The sequence below is a fragment of the Eretmochelys imbricata genome, chromosome 4 (genome assembly GCF_965152235.1).
Source record: "Eretmochelys imbricata isolate rEreImb1 chromosome 4, rEreImb1.hap1, whole genome shotgun sequence".
Taxonomy (NCBI): Eukaryota; Metazoa; Chordata; order Testudines; family Cheloniidae; genus Eretmochelys; species Eretmochelys imbricata.
Genome location: NC_135575.1, coordinates 122,441,636 through 122,461,421, shown reverse-complemented (window position 1 = coordinate 122,461,421; position 19,786 = coordinate 122,441,636). Strand labels below are relative to the sequence as shown.

General features: G+C 38.8%; 1 protein-coding gene across 2 annotated transcripts in view; it reads left to right on the top strand.

Moving 5' to 3' along the window:
* Positions 1 to 1,573: 1,573 nt before the first annotated feature.
* The window catches only part of AFAP1 (actin filament associated protein 1), a 94,744-nt gene continuing 76,531 nt past the window's right edge, over positions 1,574 to 19,786 (top strand). Inside the window, exons 1-2 of one of the 2 annotated variants that reach the window (XM_077814655.1) lie at positions 1,574 to 1,702; positions 9,086 to 9,192. In XM_077814655.1, the coding sequence (XP_077670781.1) occupies positions 1,576 to 1,702; positions 9,086 to 9,192 (234 nt within the window). In that variant the 5' untranslated portion in view covers positions 1,574 to 1,575. The remainder of the gene's footprint in view (positions 1,703 to 9,085; positions 9,193 to 19,786) is intronic. The other variant, XM_077814656.1, reaches the window with a different exon arrangement.

Genomic DNA, 19,786 nt, shown 5'->3' with positions numbered 1-19,786 from the left:
AAATACTGTATTAGGGAACAAACATGTGTGGATATGATGGGAGGGAAGGCAAGGAAGGAGCAAAGTAGGTAAGGAAATGTATTTCTGCTTCATTCTTTCCAGGGGCTAAATAAAGAATAATCTTTTTGTGTATGTATTTTGTTTTAAATCCAGACAGAGTCCCGCACATTAATAATGCTTTTCTCAGAAGTCTTATACCATTGTGTATCTGATAGCCAAACAAATAGTCCTTAAAAACATGTGTATTTGTCTTTGCTCATTTTTGAGTAATCTACAGTTCTTTGGTATGTGTACTAAAGTTTCCTACCTGTCCTATACAAACCTAGCACATTGGGGTTCTGCTAATAATCAGAGAGAGACTTTTCTCAGCCACAACATCGAGCCCTTCCAAACGCTTCTTCTTACTGTTACTACTTCATTTATCACATAGCGTTTGTATGACTGCATCCCTGCAAACTCCAGAAGCCTCTGTAGCATCACCCTGTCCCTAGCTTATTAGACACCCTCAGAGGAGAGTTCTTTGCCAAGATGATGATGCCTGGAGAATTAGCCTACTATGTAATAGTCAACACTCCAGGCTAGCACTGGGCGTAGACAGCAGGGACAAATGATGTGGTCCTAGGACTGGCCTTGCTATCTGTGCAGACACCTACATAGGGCCTATGTGCAAAAACTACCTCCCACTGAACCTTTGGACCTGTGAGCCTCCTCATCTCTGAGTGTGGAGCTGCTTAGTTTGGGGGCTGAGTATCTGGATCCACTTTGTTTTTACATGTTCTAAGTAGAGCTGATAAAAAAAAATAAAGGAGGAAGGAATATTTCATGAAAAATGTAGGGGCTGAGACTTTTTCATTCTTTTTTAATAAAATTTTTCATATTTGCAAAATTCTTTTAAATTTTTTTAGGGGAAAAAAATCACATTCCTGTTTGTTTTTAATCCCGTCCTTCCCCCCCCCCCCCACCAGAAACAATGGATGGAATGTTTAAGGGTGTATGGGGGGGGGGAGAGATTTTCCCCAAAATTCCAAAATGAAAAAAAAAGTGTTTTTTAAAAAAATCCGGCCAGATTCCGTTCTGACATTTATGAGGAAGGATGAGCAGGGTGGTTCACCAGAGGCTAATGGTGGGATGGGTGACACTGTGGCTAATTCATGCAATATGTTCCCAGCTAGATTTAGGCCTGGTCTACATTGAAAGTTAGGTTGACAGGCAGATGGGTTGACAGTGTAGACACAGCTATGTCAAAGGAAGAATGCTTCTGTCAGTGTAGCTACTGTCACTCGTGAAGGTGGTGCTCCTGTACTGATGGAAAATCCCCTTCCATCAGTGTGGAGGACCACATGTAGACTATATAGTTATGCTGGCATAGCTATGATGACACAGTTGTGCTTGTATAGTCTGTGTAGTGTAGACATATCTTTGGTGTATATGTGGGTTTTGGGGGAGGGGGAGAGTACAGGTTAAAATAAAATTGACAAGAAATAGCCATCTGTTTTTAAATAAGAGAATTCACTGGCCTGTTTAAATCAAGTTTACGTGTTTAGAAAAGTTAATTCTTGTTGTTTTTTTTCAGCCATGGAAGAATTAATAGTTGAATTGCGTCTGTTTCTTGAACTTTTGGACCATGAATATCTAACATCCACTGTCAGGGAGAAAAAAGCAGTTATAACTAACATTCTCCTGAGGATACAGTCATCAAAAGGTCAGTGTCAGAGACTTATTTTGTTCCTTGCAGAATGGGAAGAATTAGTTTATGCTCAAAGTTTTTCTCTTTTCCCCTGAAAGCCAAATTGAAACAAAGCAAAAAGACATACAACCAGGCAAAAAATAAATATAAGCTTCTGAGTGCTTTCCTTTGTTACCTTTTATTGTTAATTGTAACAAAGGGCTTGGAACTAAGCTATTACATGTGTCTTCCACTACATGAATGTTAACACAATCTAGCCGCAAAGTAATTTATCGTACTGCAGATAATCTGCCAACCACAGTGTTTTTCTGATCTGTGAATTAAGCAGTTACTTTATTTAGATTGTGAATGCATTTGCAATTGGTGGTACTGACTGAAAAATAGCGTTATATTATGGAGCATTGGCAGTTGCTCTGTATGCTAATTTTGTTTTCTCTCCAAACCCCTTCCTCCCTAACTTTCATAAAAAGAAGCCAGTCTCTGAGACTTCAGGGTATGTCTGCACAGAAAGAAAAGATCTGCAGCAGCAAGTCTCAGAGCCTGCGTCAATTGACTTGGCCTTGTGGGGCTAAAAATAGCAGTGTAAATGCTCAGGCTGGAGTCTGGGCTCTGAGACCCTCCCCATTCACCAGGTTTCAACATCCGGGCCTGAATGCCTGCTGCCCCATGTACCCTCGCATGCCACACTCTCCCCAGGGAAATTTTGTTCTCTGGGAAGTTTTTTTGTGGGGGAGAGGAAGAGGAGAGAAGAATTTTTAGAGTTAGCGTTCTCCAATAATTTCCTCACTTTCGTGTCACCCTATTCTATTTAAAATACCCCATGACCTTAACTTTGCCCTTTGATATTTGTAAAAACTTATATTCATGAATCAAAGTAGTAAGTTGATGAGGAGCTTTTCAAAATTGTTGAATATAGTAAAAGTGTGACATACATTTCATTCCCCACTGTAAAGGAACCTACGTATGTCAGTTGTTGTACAATATAGGTAAAAACGCACTCTTTAATCACATGTGTAAGCTTTCAAAATATGTCATTCAACTATAGTCCCAATTGTTATACTTGCAAATGGAATAGAAGAAAAATAAAGCAACTGATCAAAAAGAGATAACAGACACATTTTAAGTGCTACCAAAAAAAAATTTTTTGCCATCTTCAGGATCTCTTTTACAACATACAATTTTGGAAAACCAAAAAATATCCTGCAGATTGCTAAAATAAAAAGTCAAATTTGACGTGAGATACCAGCAGATGAAATTAGGAATGCTACAAAGGACTTTCCAAATGGCGGATGTCATGGGCTGGACACAGTCAGCATGAGGTGTATAAAGCTTTACAGAAGTTTCTGATGCCTTGAATGCTTCAAATGTTCAGTGACTCCCTTGAACAAAGAAAATAGCCTAATTCTTGTCTGGAAGCCAATATAACCATACCCTGAAAAAAGATAAAAATCCAGAAGACTGTAGTAGATCATACTGGCCAGTATAACTAACCAGTCTGGAAAATAAAGTATTAGCAAAATGCTTAGGAAACCAACTACCTGGCTTCATTCCAGGGAAAGCCACAATTTATAATATTTAATAATATTTATTCATCATATTAAAGAAATGAATAAAAATGGCTTTCTAGCATTAGATGCAGAAAAGATGTTAGTTAAGATTCTTTGGGACTATCTTTTTGTAGTACTGGAGAACTACAGTTTAAAAAATGAATTTATAACCTCCATCGCAAACTGATCTGTCATATATCTTCCTTTATTTGAATGGCTTCTGAAGGACTCTCTCTTTAAAGAGAGGCACAAGTCAAGAGTGTTCTTTGTCACCTCCTGTTGTTTTCTCTCATTCTTGAACTACTTGCAATAGCTGACAGGTTCTCCAGAGATTTAGGGAATTCTGATAATGAGCTTAAATTTGCTCTCTTCATGGGTGACACTTTGCTTTGTCTCTGTGAAATACAAATCTCCATTCAGTGCCTCAAAGAAGACTTTGGGCTTGTCTACACTGCCCGAAGTTCAGACTATGGGGATGTGAATAGCAGTGCACAACAAAGTGCTGCTCTGTAACTCCTCCATGTGGATGTTGTGGATGCAGTCTGAAAGCATCCTAGTTCACGTAACGGTAGTCCTCTTCAAACAGGAAATTGGACAACATCTTGTCATAGGAACCACTCTACAAATATAGAAAAAAGGCATCAGGTACCTTTCTCACTGATTTGCTAGATATATGGGTTATCAGGTTTTCCTCCATGACACAAAGACACAATATTTTTAAAAGAAGGAAGATCAAAGACTATAGACCGTTAGTGGATTTTTCCATGCTACTAAATGTTGAACACTTCTGAATAAAATTTACCTACTATTTTCCAGATTCCTGTATGTACTTTACAAGTTAAAAATGTCTAGATGCTGTAACTGTAGGAGAAACTACAAAATTGGAAGATCTGCTTAGAAGAAACTTTAAGATGATATGGCCTTACCCAGTTAATCTCCTGTCTCTACTGTACAAACTTGTTCACTGCAAAACACTACCAAGTGCATACACTAGATCTTGAGATCTTAAAATTCCTGTTAGGATAATCACTGGCAAGAAAACATCTGAATACAAAGTGTGGTTGTCACAGTCACCTCTATGTTGTTTTTCAAAGTGCCATTACAATCAAAGATTTTGAGCATAGACCCACCATTCCATACATTCCACACTGGTAATTGAACCAGTGAATCAATCTTTATTATAGATTGATTCACTCCATAAAACCAAGTTTCTGGCTATGATTTAAAGGTACAGAACATTGTCTATGGTTGCAGTGTTCAATCGTGGGCAAAAAGCTTTATACCCAACAGGGCGCAAGTGATAGATATGATAAAGTGAAGTCCTAACTTACCTTAACTGACTGAAAACAGTACCGTGGATCATCACCAAAGAGTGCTTATATGAACTAACTAACTAACTAGCTAACTAACTCTCTCTCTCTCTCACGCACACACAATAAATTCAAGTGAATCAATCTGTAGTTGAAAATATTATTAGTATTTGGCATTCAGGTTTATAATGAAGGTCAGATGGATATGAGGAAAAGTTTGTTATCTAGAATTTATAATTATTATATTAAATATTTATTAGTAATTTGTGAAAAAGATTAACTAAGCTTTGTTGAATATTGAGTGCCTTTATAAAGTAAAGCAAGTTTATTTTTATGTCTGTTATATGATATAACATTAAGTACTCCCATCTCCTTGCACAGCTTTGATCTTTCTTTATGTTGTATACAATAAAAGAATACATAAACATACAATACCATATAACCAAACTGAACAATCATATCATTTCTGGTCATTTAAAATATCCTTTTACTCCGCCCACACAACACTATGAGAGAATTTATGGAACTGTGGTATAGAGTGCCCTGGGACTATACTGTTTTCAAAGTCTTCACTACACAGCTATGCAATTGTATATACCCAACAGTATATTCCCATTACTGAAGAAAACAGTGAGCAAAATTAAGGATTGCAGGAATGGTAATCACGGATTATGTGTAAGTGGAAATTGTCTGCATCATTTAACTGTTCATTTCCAGAATTTTTTAATGTTTCAGGTTTTTAAAGCTGTCAAACATTGTAAAGAAAGTGTCATTTGGCAGGGGGCGTTAGTAGGATTTCATTGAAACACTTCAGGTACAAGATAGTTATGGTTTAAGTTATTTGTTAAGGGAATCTTTTATAAATCTTTCATGAGCATGTGCATTGTACCGCCACTGAACATTGACTTCAGTGGTGTGACATGAAGACTACATTTAACCAGTGTTTAATTTGTGCCAGGGCTTGCCAGAGCTGAGCCCCGGCACCTCTAGGCTTGGCAGTTTATAGTTCCGGCACCTTTGTGCTTACTGTGTCAATTACGAAAGTAAAAAAAAAAAAAAAATTGCTTGAGCCCCAGGACCTAATTGCTTGAGCCCCAACACCTCTTTCATTACAAATTAATCACTGCATTTAACGAGTGTGAGTTAGTCTAATGCAGTGATACTCAGACTGAGGCTCCCAAGCTGCAAGTGGCTCTTTAATGTGTCTCCTGTGGCTCTTTGCAGCACATGATATTAAAATACTGTGCAATTTAATTATTAACCAATCTAAGTTTATTAACCAAACAGGATGCTTTTACTCTGTTATTAACCAATTGTAGTTGACGAAATAATAATACTTGGTGAGTCATTTTGCATTTATAAATAGTAAATGAAACAATGAATTCACACTATTGTGGCTCTTTTGAGTAATGTTGATCACTGATTTGGCTCCTGAACCACTGAGGTCTGAATATCACTGGTCTAACCATACGCGTCATAGGGTTACATGCAGATATAATCTTTTGGCCTTCATTTATATGTATGTTCCTCCTGCTTCTTGAAATTCCCTTTCGAGTTTCACGTTTGAACAAACTAAAACTCTAAACTAAATCTCGGTCAAGCCCATTTTGCTTCACCTTGTTTTGTGGAAAAACCAGGGCTTCGTCCTCCAAAAATCAAGTTTATTCAGTTGCTGGAGCCTGGAAGGAATTTACAATAGTGTGATTGACAGCATAGCCTGTTTCTATAGAAATGGCTGATCATCATTCTGACTTCACTGCATAAGGAAATGCAAGATGGGCTATTGGGGCACATCCTTATTTAACACACACAGCTTTGTCTGTTAGCAAACAAATTAATAAAAATGTGAGAAAAAATTATTTATTCAGCAGGATTAATTTTGATTTTTTGTCCCAGAAAGAAACTCCCTATTTGATAACTAGAAAGTTAATCAAATACCGCAAAAGAAAGCAAAGAAAGAATACGCAAATGGGTAAAATTCTAAAGATGGATTTGTCCTACATGAAGAGGCACAACTGAAAGTTGACCTTTTAAAAAAAATTTTTGAAAGTTTTTCAAGAAATATCTCTAAACTTGATTTTTTAGGAAGAAGGAATTATCTCTGGCCTCTAGTCATAGTCTGTTTTATCAGCATTGTTTTTTTCATCTATTACTTCACACCTGTTGGGACTACAGTGTTATGACAAGAAGCATTTAATCACTGATTGCACTTTTGGGAGTTGTGTGGCTTCAGACAAAGATGTTCAAATATGTATGTAAAAGCTAAACAAAACACTAAAGAGCTAAATTTAGCCCTGGGGTAAGCAGGATGCACCTCCATTGATTGAATTTGTGCCAGAATGTTGAAGAAATGAACCCTAGTGTCATAAATATAAAGGGAAGGCTAACCACTTTTAAATCCCTCCTGGCCAGAGGAAAAAACCCTTTCACCTGTAAAGAGTTAAGAAGCTAAAGATAACCTCGCTGGCACCTGACCAAAATGACCAATGAGGAGACAAGATACTTTCAGAGCTGCAGTGGTGGGGGAGACAAAGGGTTCTCTCTGTCTGTGTGTTGCTTTTGCCGGGACCAGAGCAGGAATGCAGGTCAGAACTCCTGTAAAAAGTCAGTAAGCAATCTAGTTAGATATGCGTTAGATTCTGTTTTGTTTAAATGGCTGATAAAATAAGTTGTGCTGAATGGAATGTATATTCCTGTTTTTTGTGTCTTTTTGTAACTTAAGGTTTTGCCTAGAGGGGTTCTCTCTGTTTTGAATCCGATTACCCTGTAAGGTATTTACCATCCTGATTTTACAGAGGTGATTCTTTTACTTTTTCTTCAATTAAAATTCTTCTTTTAAGAACCTGATTGCTTTTTCATTGTTCTTAAGATCCAAGGGTTTGGGTCTGTGTTCACCTATGCAAATTGGTGAGGATTTTTATCAAGCCTTCCCCAGGAAAGGGGGTGTTGGGTTTGGGAGGATTTTGGGGGGAAAGACGTTTCCAAGCGGGCTCTTTCCCTGTTATATATTTGTAAGACGCTTGGTGGTGGCAGCAATAAGGTCCAGGGACAAAAGGTAAAATAATTTGTACCTTGGGGAAGTTTTAACCTAAGCTGGTAAAAATAAGCATAGGGGGGTTTTCATGCAGGTCCCCTCATCTGTACCCTAGAGTTCAGAGTGGGGAAGGAACCTTGACACCTAGTCTCCCAAGCTGATTTTTTGGATAAACTATACTACATTCCTATGAAAAGAGTGTGACTGGGATTCAAATTTATTTTACTGAGTTGTTGTTCTTCCTTGATGACTGTCGGGCAGGAGTGACTGGTAGGAGCCTCAAGACACAGCTTTTGCACTTAACCTCCCTTTCACTTCCAAGTTCTCCTCTGAGTTTTTTCCAGAGGCAGTTGCACTAGTGAAACCCTGTTGTTTGTTAGACCTTTTGGAAACCATTGTTCCTCATAACAAAAATTGAGAGTTATGCAAAAAATATTTAGAGGACAGAACTTTTGTGTAACTCTGTTCAAATAGTTTTTGTTGACACTTTCTAGTCTAGTAAATGATGGCTGAGGGAAACCTCTACTCCACTGGCACATCCCCAGTTTCTATATCTTCCTTTTGTAAACAGCAGTTATTAGGTGTCTAGTGAATTGTTCAAACTCTGGCTATTTAGATTAGTGGCTCTCAACCTTTCCAGACTACTGTACCCCTTTCAGGAGTCTGATTTGTCTGGAATACCCCCAAGTTTCACTGCCCTTAAAAGCTACTTGCTTACAAAATCAGACATAAAAATATAAAAGTGTCACGGCACACTATTACTGAAAAATTTTTTACTTTTCATTTTTACCATATGATTATAAAATAAATTGATTAGAATATAAATATTGTAGTTACGCTTCAGTGTGTAGTATATAGAGTAGTGTAAACAAGTCATATGAAATTTTAGTTTCTCTTGACTTCGTTAGTGCTTTTTATGTAGCATGTTGTAAAACTAGGCAAATGTCTACATGAGTTGATGTACCCCGGTTGAGAATCACTGATTTAGCTCCCTTAAATTCTGATTTTTTTCCCAGTAATCTAGAACTATTTCCTGAATAGTTTTCTGTATCTGGTATTCAATAGACTGGATTGGCTTTCTCATATACAGTTAGGTGGGTGAGCATGAATTTGTTTTGTTTTATTAGAAGCTTAAATTATAGCATCGATCCTATTAAGTTGTGTTTTAAGTCACTAAGACATTCATCGCTGTGGTTTTGGAAATCAATTATGATCCGGGGAACAGGAATGAGGCCAAGAGGGAAATTTGTGTCCTACACATCCACATTCTGGGAGCTTGTGTTGGTCTCTGCCCTCTGCCATTTATGAAGGTGATGAATACAACCTCTGTTCTGTGTTGGTAGATTTTTGGATGCTAAAAACAAATGTTCAGGTAAAAATGTTTCAGAAGTTCTTTGAAATGGAGAACTAAGAGATTGTGTGAATAAGTAAATAGATATAGTGGAGCAGTGTCCCATCTTAATACTTTGGTTTACTGTCTTATGTGTCATGCATTTTTTTCCTGCAGGTTTTGAAATAAAAGAACATGTACAGAAACAAGAAGTTTCCAATAGTTTGCCTAGTTTGCCTGCCCCACCTCAGATGCCTCTACCAGAGATACCTCAGCAATGGCTGGTATGTGTTAATTTAACTGTACATTCAGCCCGTAGAAAATATTTCCTTACTATTATTGTGATAACCATTAACACAAATAATTAAAAGAAAGCTACTCTCATTTTCCTCAGGCTAGCTCAGCATGACGATACCTTTCTTTTTGCAATATATAATTAACAAAATAGAGGCCCAGAGTCTGAAAAATCAAACCGGCTTGCAGGGGAAGAAAGGACTTTAATGCTGTCCAATGTAGTTCGCTTTCTAGAACAGGAAATTCTCTGAAAGAGTAAAATTTTAAGTTTCTAGTGATGTTTATAGAAAATATGAGAGCTGGACTGAGATCTGCATTGAAAATCGTCCAGCTGGAAGCAGCTGTTTTGCTGAAAAGTAACCTAATTATAAACAAGTTTTAGTCATTGTTTATTATTGACTTGACAATAGCTTAGAAGAAAATAATGTAAGTAGGTTCCTAGCAGTGACTCTGCAAAGAATTGCTTTGGACTGTTTTGACAACAACTTTAGCCCTGATATTAGAGAGGATTAATTATTGATAAATTGTGCTGATTCTTACTTATTCCTGATCAACTTCCTAATGAAAGGTATTAGATGAGTCCCCACTAAGGAGATGTACTTTTTATAAAGTATCTATGTTTAGCTTGCAATGCAGAATTCAGTGTTCCCAAGGTGTGCGAGAGAGACTGGATGACTTTAGGATGTTTTTTTAATCTCTTTTCAAATTACCGGATTGACATTTTTGTTTTACTCATTTTATAAGACAGTGATGTAATGCATCAGACCGGTGTGCCATTATTCTCCATTATTCATCTTGAGACGGTGGACAGTATTAAATGCTTCAGAGGAAGGTGCAGAAATCCCCATAGTGGACAGTTTTGGAATAACCTGATCATCGGAGTAGTTTCTTCTTAACCGCAATCAGTGTTTTGGCTTATGTCTTGAAACAAAATTTTAAAAAATCCTATCTAGTATAACTGTGGATGTTCTTAAACCACAAATATTTATGCTAGTGATAGCCATATAACTAATTTATATATAAAATCTGGCAATACTCAGCAAAAATGTGTGCTAATATTCTTTGCAGGTAACTATATAGAATTATTATGCAATAAATTTGAGTGGATGCAAAAATGCACGTTAGTTCGCACTGGAATCTGGAGAACCTATTCCATGGTTATAGTGTTTGATAATAAAACGTACAAGAAGTGCATAACATAAAATCCAGTGGAAATTATTGAAGAGATACAAGAAAATCACAAAAAAATATATGCACATGCCTGCAGATTTTTGAAGATGTGCTTCAAGTGCTAATCCCGTAAAATCAAGCCAACTTAATTCTTTATTTTCCAGTACGCATGTAGGCTCCATTCAGTAAATTGGCTGCAGAAACTGCCGCCAAACTAAGCTCTTCTGTTGGTTCCAAAGAAATTTGCCTGATTCTCATCTCTCTTATACCAATGTATAAATATAGTTAAAACTAAAAAAGCTGTACAGGGGGATGAGCTATAAATAGGGCCCTATATGTCGACAATTTCTGCAGCAGTTAAATTCTTTTCAATTCTTAAGTAACATAATTATTGCTGGAAGATATTGTGAAAATTGACTTTGAAATTGAGCCAGTTTAGAGCCAGGGGGCCTGTGACTGAAAGTTCTAAACAGGACTGATTCCCACTGCAACGAGAAAGGGATTCTTCTGAGTGCCAAGTGAGTCTGTGGAATCAGAGACCTTCAATTAAGGATCGAGGAATATTGCAAAATTATAGTGTTTTGTATGCCTGGTCTTTTCTTAACTTCGTACTTCCTAGCATGCTTGGCTAGGGGAAAGAGAGAAAGAATGGTGGTGAGAGGGACCCACCTCCAATGCTGTCCCATGAGCCCGCGGCATCCTAACTGAAGCTCCTATGTTTCCAACAGATCAAAATGATATGATGAAAGAAGTTAGAAGATAGAGCTTTGCAAACACATTGTGCATGGCAAACAGCTTTGGCTGTTTATTTTCTCACACAAACATTTCCCCGTTACACTGTTATTTTACTGTATGTTTTTATTACTTTGCTTTCTTCCACCCCTTTACTATGGTAAAAAGGAGCTCCTGTCAATCCCTTCGTCCAATCCCCCTTTCCAATCCCCCTTCAGGGATCCCCTCTCATGAGAGTTTTCTCAAACAGGAATTGGGCTTCCTTCTTTGACTAGGAGCCATAGAGTCCTAGGGAAAGGGTTTCTATTTGAGATATTTTCTCTTTTCCCAACAACAGGGCAGATGGATGCCCATTTTAGATCTCAGAGAATTGAATATCTTCGTACATTATTTGAGATTCCGGATGACAACTCTGGTCTCTATAATCCCCTTCCTCAATGAAGATGACTGGTTTGCAGCTTTCAGTTTGAAGGATACCTCTTTTCATATAGACATCCACCTAGCCCACAGGACATTTCTGTGCTTTACAGTGAGCCTAGAACATTACCAATACAGAGTCCTTCTTTTCGGCTTACTCAGTGGTCCCAGGAGTGTTCATGAAGGCGCTTGCCATGGTAGCAGCGCACTGTCGTCATCAGGGCAGCCTTGATGTTACCTTACCTCAACAATTGGCTGCTTACGGGTCATTCATCCCAGGAAGTCCAGTCATTGGCACACTCCCTCCTAAGAGTCCTACAATCCTTAGGACTTTGAGTAAACTTAGAAAAGTCCACTTTAATCCCAACACAGGTTATAGAATTTGGTGGAGCGAAGCTGGAGTGGACAACCGCCAAAGCCAGTTTACCTCAAGATAGGTTCCTTGTGTTAAGGAACGTAATTGTCTGACTCCAAATAAGCCCAGAGGACAAACTGTTCTTGCCTAGTTCTTCTAGGCCTCATGGCTGCCTGCACATATGTAGAACCCTTCTCAAGGCTCCACCATAGTTGCCTCTAAGCTTGGCTTCATACAGTCTATTGATAGCTTCTTGATACCCTATAATCATGAGATTTCTAAAAGGCTTTATTCAGAACCTTCCCTCCTGTGTCAGCACCAACTCCTAGTTAGGATTTCAACCTGGTGTTGGCAGCACTTACGAATTTGCCACTTGAACCCTTGGCTTCCTGCTCACTTCTCCATCTAACCATGATGGCCTTCCTTAAAGCAATCATTTCCACTTGGAGAGTAGGGAAATTTGCAGCTCTTATGGCATATCTCATAAGGACAAAGTGACCCTAAAGTTATTTCCCAAGTTCATCACAAAGGTTCCCTCTGAATTCCAGCTGAATCAGACTGTTCATGTGCTAGTGTTCTATCAGGAACCTCACGTTTCCAGAGTGGACAGGAAGCTACATTCCCTGGTCATTCATGGAACTCTGACTTTCTACCTGTAGAGGACTAAGCCCTCCAGAAAATCCCTGAGATTGTTCATCTCATTCACTGAGCAGATGAAAAGGAAGCAATTTAATCTCAAATACTTTTCAAATGGATCTTGTATCCAACTATGAACAGATGGAAGACTCTTCTCCTCAGCGTTTAAGGACCCACTCTACTAGAGCACACACTGTCTCAGTATTTTGTCACCAAAGTATGCCTCTAGAGGAAATCTATAGAGTGGCAACATGGAGCTCATTGCACACCTTTACCAGACACTATGCCTTGAACCGGGCTTCTTTACTTGATGCATACTTTGGCACCATAGTGCTTCAATCTATGGTTCAGCATGGGTCCTTGCATCCCCTTCCTCATCAGTGAGTACTGCTTGTGAGTCACTGACGGTGAATACCCATAGGAACTGGCACTCAAAGAAGAGAGTACAGTTACTTACCTTACAGTAACTGGAGTTCTTCAAGATGTCGTTCCTAAGGGTATTCACAACCTGCCTTTTTTCCCCCTCTGCTTGGATCCTCCCTTTATTCAAGGTAGAGTAGGAACTGAATATCCGGTTGGTCTGTGCTAACCCTTATGCCCTCAGTTCAGAGCTCAAGGAGGCAAAGGATGCAGGCATAGATTAACGGGCATTGCTAATAAAGAATCTTCCAGTCTTGGGTGCATGGTGTGCAAGCGCACCTATAGTGACCACACGTCTTGAAGAACTCTAGTTATTAAAAGGTAAGTAACCTTCCTTTCTAGCCTGAGTACTTGAGTATGTCTTGGTGTACATTTTCCCTATCGTTAAATTTGTACTATTTCTCTTGTAGAAGATGCTGTTGCTGTGACACTGCAAACAATGGTCCTTGCTCATGGGTTTGGAGTAACAAAGGAGAAGATGCTCCATGTCCTGCTCAACTGCTGCTGGTTTATCACCTAGGATCCCACTACTGTGGCATCATCAAGCAGCTTTAAAAATAACTTTCCAGTGAAGCAATGACATAATATCCTGTAGGTCCTGCTGTTCAGATATTCCTAAGGAAGACTAGCATAAATTACCCACAGCATGACAGAACACATAACTTCCATGCATTAGGTTGTGTGACAGGGTCGGGCCAGATGGCTACAGGAGAGTGATAGAAGGCAGATATATTAGCCCCAGGTTAAGTAGGTCCCTTTTCCCTGGGTAGGGTAACAGGGAAGGTTCCAGAACAATCAGGAAACTGGAAGCAATAATTGGAAACAATTAAGACAGACAGGCTGATTAGAACTCCTGCAGCCAATCAAGAAGCTGCTAGAATCAATTAAGGCAGGCTAATCAGGGTACCTGGGTTTAAAAAGGAGCTCACTTCAGTTTGTGGTGCGTGTGTGAGGAGCTGGGAGCAAGAGGCACTAGGAGCTGAGAGTGAGAACGCGGACTGTTGGAGGATTGAGGTGTACAAGCATTATCAGACACCAGGAGGAAGGTCCTATGGTGAGAATAAAGAAGGTGTTGGGAGGAGGCCATGGGGAAGTAGCCCAGGGAGTTGTAGCTGTCGCACAGCTGTTCCAGGAGGCACTCTAGACACCTGCATTCCACAGGGCCCTGGGCTGGAACGCAGAGTAGAGGGTGGGCCCAGGTTCCCCCGAAACCTCCCAACTCCTGGTCAGACACAGGAGGAGTTGACCTGGGCTGTGGGTTCACAAAAACGGCCAAACCAAGGGCTGCCGTGAAGCTCCAAGGCGAGCAAATCCACCAATAAGCACAAGACCCACCAAGGTAGAGGAGGAACTTTGTCACAGTTGTCATAGTTCATCTGACTGTCAGTGATTTCAGAGATAATGCTCTGTGCAATAAAAAAAAAAGAAAAAAAATCCAACAGCGCACACAGTTATTTTGCATTATTTCCACAGTGCATGCATATTTTTGTTTTTCCTGGAACACTGACAGCCTAACTATTTAACCACAACAAGTGTCCAGCAATGTGCTAGACTCCCTATAGGCATAAATCAAAAGAGTAGGTCAATTCTACGCCCTACACTTCCCCACGTACATACATACTTACTCTGTAGGAGTGTTCCATATAAATGGGCTTCCTATTGTTGGGAATCAGTTTGACAGCCTCCTTTTATCTTGCTCTCTGTCAGGTATACTCACAGACTTTTATTAGAAAATGCCAAAAAGGAGATGGTGCCCTAGGAGAAGAAAATCCGTAGTGAAATCAAAAGGATTTTTTAAAGTGAAATGTTGCAAATTACATGAATCACTCTGTAAACACGAAGTATGCCAACTCTCTGGGTTCTCTTTGGAACACACAGATAGGATTACGATATAAGAAAAATACACTTCTTGAATACTAAAGAGGAAATTGTGTCTCTTTATTTTATATCAAGACTTCTTCTAGGGTTCAATATTACTCATTACTGTCTGGTTTCCCTTATAAAAATAGAGTTCTACGACATTGTTACATATTTTTTCTTTTCAGAAAAATGTTGGAAATTAGCTTTTTTCCTTCCTTGTATTAAAAGGTCAAATTGTGTAAATTCAATAAAAGTTCATTGATTAAAGCCATTTGAGTATGGTTAAAAGCTGACTAATGATTTCAATTTAAAAGGACCTTGAATAGCATCTTCCATAATTAACAATAATGCTAGATTTTTAGTACTGTAGATTCTGTTGGCAGCTTATTACTTTTAAGGCTACAGCCAAAGACACGCTAGTGGTTCATGAAGGAAAGAATAATTAAATTAATGGAAGTAAATGGTAAAGGGGATATAATGCAACATGTGTTTACCAAAGGTAGATAATGCCAGACTAACCTGATTTCCTTCTTTGAGAAAATAACTGATTTTTTAGAAAAGGGAAGTGCAGTAGATCTGATATACTTAAAGCATTTGCACAGTAGCACAAGGGAAATGATTAGTGAAATTAGGGGAGATGGGGCTCATTAAAAGAATTGTAAGATGAATAAGGAACTGGCTAAAGGGAAGAAGGCAATGGGTTGTGCTGAAAGGTGGATTATCGGACTAGAAGGAGGTTACTAGTGAAATTCCTCAAAGGTTGGTCTTCCGACCAATCTTATTCAATATTTTTGTTAATGGCTTTAGCACAAAGGATTTGCTAATGAAATTTGGTAATAATACAAAGTTGGGAGTTATTGTCAATGCAGAGGAGGTCCAAATATTATAGAGGAAGATCTAATTTTGGTTGTTGGGTTTAGTGTTCAGGTACTGGGTGGTGTTGGTGGCCTGTGATATCCAGTCAGTAGGACGAGGTGTTTGGTGGCTCCTTCTGGCCTTAGACTCTGTGACTCTAATACTGTTTGTACATTTACTAGCGTGTCTTTTTTCGGAGTAACAGTCGTGTTAGTCTGTATTCGCAAAAAGAAAAGCAGTACTTGTAACACCTTAGAGACTAACCAATTTATTTGAGCATAAGCTTTCGTGAGCTACAGCTCACAAATACAGAACGACATATTACAAAGACAAATGACTAGATTAAATCTGTTTTTAGTAGCGAAGGTAACATTAGTGATCATTGTGTCTGGGTTTCCCCTCCTCACACCACAATATAAAAATACTGTTTCCAAATTATTTCTTTATATTACCATAGTGTATTAAAAAGAATACTTTAAAATATTCTTAAAAGACACTAGAAAAGAATTTTATTAAAAATTCTGATTCCCCCCCCCCAAACTACGATATTAAACCTATTGCTTCCCTATGATGAGGCTAACTTCGATTAATAGCATATTTACATTTTCAGATGAATGTAGAAGTAACACATATTCAGCATTAGACCCCCACAATCCAATTTGGCTCTCTTTCTTCACTTTTCTGTCTCTGACTTGTGGGCAGTAGTGCTGATATGTGATCTGGAAATATGCTTGCTTTTACTGATCACTCTGCAACTGTCACTATGCTTTACTTCCTCATTTACAATGAGAGTATGACCCATTCTTCTTGATTTGAGTTTCCATGTGGCAAATTGTACGCTGTTCTCTTGGAAGCCCTGATAGCTCCTGGCTCTACAGCTCCCTTTCTTAATAGCTCTGACCTCACTCCAGATTTCTTTCAAAGCAAGCACAAGAAATGTTCCAGACCTGTCTTTTCTTCGCCCCACCACCACCTCGAACTGAACCTAACTAGGGACTTTGCTTCTTGGCTTGAGCAGCTTTATCAACAGTCTTGTATGCTTCAGGCTGGCACCAGTTCTTTCCCCAAGTATTTCAGATTTCCCTCTGCCAGGGGGCTATGAAAGTGGCTAAGTAGTGTCTGTCTTCCTCTTTTTATGCACCAACCAACTTTCCTCTTCTCCTTCAAATGTCTCCAAAATGCTTTTCTTCTGGGATGCATGTCAATGATGCCTTATGCAAGATTACAAGACCACTTCATCTCCACCCCTGGTTTTATCTATGCCTATATAAGACCAAAGTCCACTGGAGGGACGTCAGGATATTCTGTGTCTGTACAGTGTCATGTACATTGCTAGTATTTAATGAAAGGGTAGGTTTTGTCTTGTAGCCATGCTGCTGGGAGTTGTTATCCAGGTAGCCCCCCATTCAGTAAGGTTCTAGATACAGAGATGTCAAGAGATTCTCTTCAAAATGCAGGAAATACCACCCCTCTTTAATCAGGTATATTTTGCGTGCTTGCTTCTTTAAGAGAATTTGCAGTGCTTCACTGTAGTCTGTAAGCAGTTGTTTCATGGCTGGTCCCAGCTACCTTTCTTTGTCTGGTCCCTGAGGTACCTTCCAGCCATTGGGGGATGTAGAGGAATTTGAATATTGTTGTTGAATGTTAAGATGACAGAACCCGAGTAAATTGAATATATATATTCCAATAAATACAGATCTGCATTCAATTGTTGGTTTCAAATCAGATTATTAGTTCATAAATGGTAATATTTAAAAGACTATGTTTCTAGCCTACAACTGGTATGATTTTTTATAAAATCTTTTTCGCAAATATTGAAGTTAAAATAAGTTAAATGTAGAAGGCTGACGTCCAGATTATGAGTTTCTACAAAACATGTGTGGGACACAGAGGAAAATGTTAAAGAGTTATTGTTTACAAAGTGCAAACACTTTGCAGCCATGTAAATGATGATGTCCCTGCTCCAAACAGTTGACAATATAACTCAGACTTATACATACGTTATAACAACAGCTAGCTGCTCAAATGCTGAGGCAGGGTGGTCTTGTGTTTAAAGCACAGGGCTGGGAGTCAGAGCTAGATTCTGTCCCTGAGTCTGCCACTGACCTCACTGTATGTTGCAGTGCTCAAGATTGGAGGTGGTAATTCCGTGGGTCGCCATTACCAGGGTAACATTTGTCAGCATGGGGTGCAGCATCGTGACCACGTAGACATGGAAAAGGCTGATTCTTGCATCTATTGGTATTCTTGCAGCTAATCTTGAGTATCCAATTACAGTGAAGACTCTGGAAGGAACCCAAACCTGTGTATGTTCCAGTGACTGGAGGACAGCCTTCCTCAACTGAAGATGATTGGCTGGTTCTTTGAAAATTTTTTTCCCCTTCTAGCCATGTCTTTGTTAAATGTGCATGTGTAACTGGTTCTGTGGGTCTGGGTCCAGAGATCATCTGGGGAGGCATTTGCATAAGTAAATGAAGCTAAAAACTTCAGACTTTGGATGCCTACAGTTTCTGTCCTTTCTTCTGGCTATATTGTCCTTCAGAATTCTGTTTCCTTTGCCATTGCTATGTTTTCCCTGATACTTGAATTGGTCTTGGGTACTATTATTATTTTATTTTGTTTTATTTTATTTTATTTATTATTCTTTATTTCACATTTGTATATAGCATCATAGGAATGTCTTTGATTAAGTGATCTAATTCTGAGACTTTTATGACACCCTTTTATGAAGAATAACATAAATTGAATCCTATTTCAAAGCTTTCTTCTTCTCCAGCCTGCAAGGGCATACAGTCTTGGATTGGCTTTTACTATAGTTCAGCCATTTGCTCAATCCATTACAGTTAGGGTTTACAGTTGACTCAAATTGCTCTACTAAAGGCATATATAGTGACCTAACTGTCTGTCTAAATGAAGCAGAATGTCATCTCTTCTAATTGTATTAGATCTGCTGGTGAACTTCGACCCACTGGACTATAAGAGTGTTATTTTGTTTGTTGCTGCTATTGCTTTTCTAGAGCAATGGCTCTCAACCTTTTCAGACTGCTGTAGCCCTTTCAGGAGGCTGATTTGTCTTGCGTACCCCCAAGTTTCACCTCATTTAAAAACTACTTGCTTACAAAATTAGACCCAAAAATACAAAAGTGTCACAGCACCCTTTTACTGAAAAATGCTTACTTTCTCATTTTTACCATATAATTATAAAATAAATTGTGACCCCTGGGTTGAGAAACACTGATATAGTATGTACAGCAGTATAAACAAGTCATTGTCTGTATGAAATTTTAGTTTGTACTGACTTCACTAGCGCTTTTCATGTAGCCTGTTGTAAAACTAGGCAAATATCTAGATGAGTTGACGCACTCCATTGAAGACCTCTGAGTACCCCCAGGGGTACACGTTCCCTTGGTTGCGATCAACAGCTTGTACTCTCATTTGCTGTGGTCGGGTCTCATCATGTTACCAGTTTCTTATTGCTATGTCATCCCTATCCATGGAATGACATACCTTCTGTTGCTAGTTTCTTATTATCATGTCTTCCCTATCCATGCGATGCCATTCCTGAGCTGGTTTCCTCTTTTAAACTTGCTTAAACTTAAAGGTGAAATTTTCCAAAGCACTCATCATTGGCCTAACTCTGCTCCCACTGAAATCAATGATATAACTCCTGTTGCTTTCAATGGGGGCAGAGTTAGGATAATGCTGGCCACTTGTGAAAATCCTACCCAAATTCTCCTCCTGTTTTGTTTCATTTTTTAAAAGAAAACTCTTCACTATATCATGCTGTGGACAAACCTTCACAGAATAATGGCATAATTTAATTGGCATTGCATGTCAACTTTCTCTTCTTCTCCCTGTGTCTGCTGTTTCTTGTCTTAACCCCTCATCATGCCATCTGCATGAATACCTTGTAAGCTCCTTCAGGAGGAAAGTGCCTAGCACAGTTAGAATAAAAAATCAGTAATCACGTCTGACTGGTACTTTCACAGAGACTATAATTTAAATCCATTTTCCTGGGATTTATATCGAGGTATTTGCCAGAATTCTGATTAAGGACCATCGCTCTTCTCTCTACACCTGCACCTTTTTGGTACATAGACTAATTCTTATTGATTTTATTTACAAATTCGTTCTGCCTT